The 4,387-nt window shown below is 47.9% G+C and overlaps 1 protein-coding gene across 48 annotated transcripts in view; it reads right to left on the minus strand.

Annotated features, from left to right (window-relative positions):
- LOC127917740 (kelch-like protein 38) overlaps positions 1–2,083 on the minus strand; it is a 15,757-nt gene extending 13,674 nt beyond the window's left edge. For all 48 annotated transcript variants that reach the window (XM_052500818.1, XM_052500816.1, XM_052500817.1 and 45 more), the window contains exons 1-3: positions 1,964–2,083; positions 1,652–1,741; positions 57–297 (exon numbers count right to left, since the gene is read on the minus strand). In XM_052500818.1, coding sequence (XP_052356778.1) covers positions 57–297; positions 1,652–1,662 — 252 coding nt within the window. In that variant the 5' untranslated portion in view covers positions 1,663–1,741; positions 1,964–2,083. The remainder of the gene's footprint in view (positions 1–56; positions 298–1,651; positions 1,742–1,963) is intronic.
- Positions 2,084–4,387: the final 2,304 nt, after the last annotated feature.

Below are 4,387 nucleotides of genomic sequence, written 5' to 3' on the forward strand. Positions count from 1 at the left end.
AAAAAAAAAAAAAAACATTTAGCTTATTTAAAAAAAAAAGTGAAACAAGCCTCTACCTTCAGATCCACCTTCTCCTGGTTGGTCTCTCTGAAGTGGTGACAGAACATGGCCGTGAAGTAAGGACTGCTGGAGGCCAGGATGTTACGGTGGCAGGGGATCTCTGTGTTATCTGAACAGAGGAGCACGTCGGTAAGAATCCTGTTCTGCCTCAGACGGTTCAGCTGCAGTAGGAGGTCGGACGACTGTTCCTTGTTCCTGTAGTGGAACATCTCTACGTGTGGTTTTGATTGGTCCATTCTGGGGGGAAAAAACGGACATGGTTTGATTTGGGAGGAAATGGATTCAATTTGGGTTTTATTTGGGGATTTTTTTTCTCTGTAGAGGTGAGTGTGTATAGCTTGGTCAAGTCAGTGACATGAATGATTAAAAATCCTCGGTCAACAATTATTTCGCTAATATTTGAATGTTTTCTCAAATCACACACATATTTCCTGTAGGATCCAAGGCTTAGGTGTTTCCCACCTCCGACTCCATCACGATCATAAATACCTCAAATTACATTTAGAATGTGTATCTTCAGTAGCACGCTGTTTTCTGCACGAAGAACTCCCAACGCAGATAGCGTGAGGCTCGTGATCAACATTAACATATTATAGTAGTCCTGTCATAACCCAGCTTGGGGTCCAGGACCACGTCCTCGACTCAACCAGCATTGGGACACAACACATTCACTAGAGCTGTTATCAGCTCACTGGGTTAGGATGGTCTGATTACCCTGGAGTCAGACACCATCTCCATTTAGTCTCATGGATCAATACACACCAACAATAACGCTATTGTTACGTCCGTCGTCGGAATGAGACCAAAGCTCAGGTGGAAAACAGGCTGCCTCAGTATGATTCCCAATCAAAAGACAATGATAGACAGCTGCCTCTGACAGACGCCCACCCAGACCCTCCCCTATAGGTTTAGGTTTTCCCCTTTGGGGACCACACCTTTGGGGGAGGGGGGTCACACCCTGACCACACCTTTGGGGGAGGGGGTTTCACGCCCTGACCCACACCTTTGGGGGAGGGGGTACTGTCACGCCCTGACCACACCTTTGGGGGAGGGGTACTGTCACGCCCTGACCACACCTTTGGGGGAGGGGGTACTGTCACGCCCTGACCACACCTTTGGGGGAGGGGTACTGTCACGCCCTGACCACACCTTTGGGGGAGGGGGTACTGTCACGCCCTAACCTTAGAGATCCTTTCATGTGTCTGATGAGAGCACTTTGTTTGTGAGCGTCACGGTTTGTTTTTGTTTGGTGTCATTTTGCTTAAAATAAAGAAAATGTACGCTCGCCACGCTGCACCTTGGTCCTCATCCTTCAACAGCCCGTGACAATAATATTTCTATTCGTTTTATATGACTGTTTACACAGGGCAAACGTGTCAAGTATCCATGGTGATAACCTCAACCTGACCTATAGCAGAATGTAGGTCAACGAATTAACTGTTTTAAATGAGAAATCATTCCGCTTGATAAATAACAGAATTAACTGTTTTAAATGAGAAATCATTAGTTTGATATAATAGTTACAGTACAGCACATTATTCAAATACAGATTACTACGTTTGATATCAACTTGTTATCGTTTTCTCCTCACCTATAAGACATTGAAAACAGGTTGATGAATCAATCAGCAGCTCGTCAGATTACTACGTTTGATATCAACTTGTTATCGTTTTCTCCTCACCTATAAGACATTGAAAACAGGTTGATGAATCAATCAGCAGCTCGTCAGATTACTACACTGGCTCATTCACCATCCACAGCCAACATAATGTTAGAATAACTCTGGTTGTTTTTTCATCTGATTTATGGGTAAATGTTGATCATTATCCATGTTTACAGTCGGCTACATTCAGCAGGTCAACCTCTACACCTTCAGTACGACACACCTTCCTTCCCTCCTTACCTTGTCTCAGTCTTCTAATGCGTCTGAGGAAGGTGTCCTTTCACTCAGCTCTGCTATCAGCAACATTCACCCAGTCATCTCTCTCTCTCTCTCTCTCTCTCTCTCTCTCTCTCTCTCTCTCCCCCTCTCTCTCTCTCTCTCTCACGCCCCCCTCTCTCTCCTACTGGTGGTTCTCTATAAGTGAAGGAGGGGCTGTTTGTAGAGAAACTGTTCTGTGTTTGTTGTTATGGTCTCTTTCCATGAGGTCTCTGGCTCTGTGTACATTCCTGTTTAAATATAGACCCCACTCTTTAGCAACACCCCAGCAGCCTAGCATGTGACTGCCCTTCTCTCTCTCTCCCTCTCTTTCTCTCTCTCTCCCTCTCTTTCTCTCTCTCTCTCTCTTTCTCTCTCTCTCCCTCTCTTTCTCTCTCTCTCTCTCTCCCTCTCTTTCTCTCTCTCTCTCTCTCTCTCCCTCTCTTTCTCTCTCTCTCCCTCTCCTCCTCCTCCTGTCTGCCTTACACAACTCATGCTCCTGTATGTTTACATCCGTGATAAACAGAGATGATCTGGGACAGTCACAGGAGAGGAGTCTGTGGCCAGGTACTGGGACAGTTACAGGAGAGGAAGCTGTTAGCGAGGTGCTGGGACAGGTACAGGAGAGGAGTCTGTGGCCAGGTGCTGGGACAGGGGCAGGAGAGGAGGCTGTTTGCGAGGTGCTGGGACAGGTACAGGAGAGGAGTCTGTGGCCAGGTGCTGGGACAGGTGCAGGAGAGGAGGCTGTTTGCGAGGTGCTGGGACAGGTACAGGAGAGGAGGCTGTTTGCCAGGTGTTGGGACAGGTACAGGAGAGGAGTCTGTGACCAGGTGCTGGGACAGGTACAGGAGAGGAGTCTGTAGCCAGATACAGGGACAGGTTCAGGAGAGGAGTCTGTGGCCAGGTGATGGGACAGGAGAGGAGAGGAGTCTGTGGCCAGGTGGTGGGACAGGTACAGGAGAGGAGTCTGTGACCAGGTGCCGGGACAGGTACAGGAGAGGAGTCTGTGTCCAGTTACTTGGACAGGTACAGGAGAGGAGTCTGTGGCCAGATACTGGGACAGTTACAGGAGAGGAGCCTGTGGCCAGGTACTGGGACAGGTACAGGAGAGGAGTCTGTGTCCAGGTACTGGGACAGTTAGAGGAGAGGAGGCTGTTTGCCAGGTACTGAGACAGGTACAGGAGGGGAGTCTGTGTCCAGGTACTGGGACAGTTAGAGGAGAGGAGGCTGTTTGCCAGGTACTGGGACAGTTAGAGGAGAGGAGGTTGTTTGCCAGGTGCTGGGACAGGTACAGGAGAAGAGTCTGTGGCCAGGTGCTGGGACAGGTACAGGAGAGGAGTCTGTGTCCAGGTACTGGGACAGTTAGAGGAGAGGAGGCTGTTTGCGAGGTGCTGAGACAGTTAGAGGAGAGGAGGCTGTTGGCCAGGTGCTGGGACAGGTACAGGAGAAGAGTCTGTGGCCAGGTGCTGGGACAGGTACAGGAGAGGAGTCTGTGTCCAGCTACTGGGACAGTTAGAGGAGAGGAGGCTGTTTGCCAGGTGCTGGCTGGCCTCGACACAGGGACCTGGGTAGTGTTACCTTGACAACCACACAGAGACACAGCCTACATCTCAAATGGCACCCTATTCCCTACATAGTGCACTACTTTTGACCAGGGCCCATAGGGAATAGGATGCCATTTTGAACGCAGTCAGAGAGATGGTAATGGCACCCTATTCCCTATATAGTGCACTACTTTTGACCAGGGCCCATAGGGAATAGGGTGCCATTTTGAACCCAGACAGAGAGATGGTAATGGCACCCTATTCCCTACATAGTGCACTACTTTTGACCAGGGCCCATAGGGAATAGGGTGCCATTTTGAACCCAGACAGAGACATGGTAATGGTACCCTATTCCCTACATAGTGCACTACTTTTGACCAGGGCCCATAGGGAATAGGGTGCCATTTTGAACTCAGACAGAGACATGGTAATGGCAGGGACAGCTGAATGTAAGACCAGGGTCACAACAACATGGATTAGCAATGGCCTGTCTATGAACGCCCAAATAGCTGTTTGTTAAAGCTGTTATAACGACTCATAAGACTGTTATAGCGACTCATAAGACTGTTATAACGACTCATATGACTGTTATAATGACTCATAAGACTGTTATAATGACTCATAAGACTGTTATAACGACTCATATGACTGTTATAATGGCTCATAAGACTGTTATAACGACTCATATAACGACTCATATGACTGTTATAATGGCTCATAAGACTGTTATAACGACTCATATAACGACTCATAAGACTGTTATAATGACTCATAAGACTGTTATAACGACTCATACGACTGTTATAACGACTCATGTGACTGGTATAACGACTCATGTGACTGTTATAATGACTCATAAGACTGT

Source organism: Oncorhynchus keta, unplaced genomic scaffold, assembly GCF_023373465.1.
Source record: "Oncorhynchus keta strain PuntledgeMale-10-30-2019 unplaced genomic scaffold, Oket_V2 Un_contig_1190_pilon_pilon, whole genome shotgun sequence".
In the NCBI taxonomy this organism is placed as follows: domain Eukaryota; kingdom Metazoa; phylum Chordata; class Actinopteri; order Salmoniformes; family Salmonidae; genus Oncorhynchus; species Oncorhynchus keta.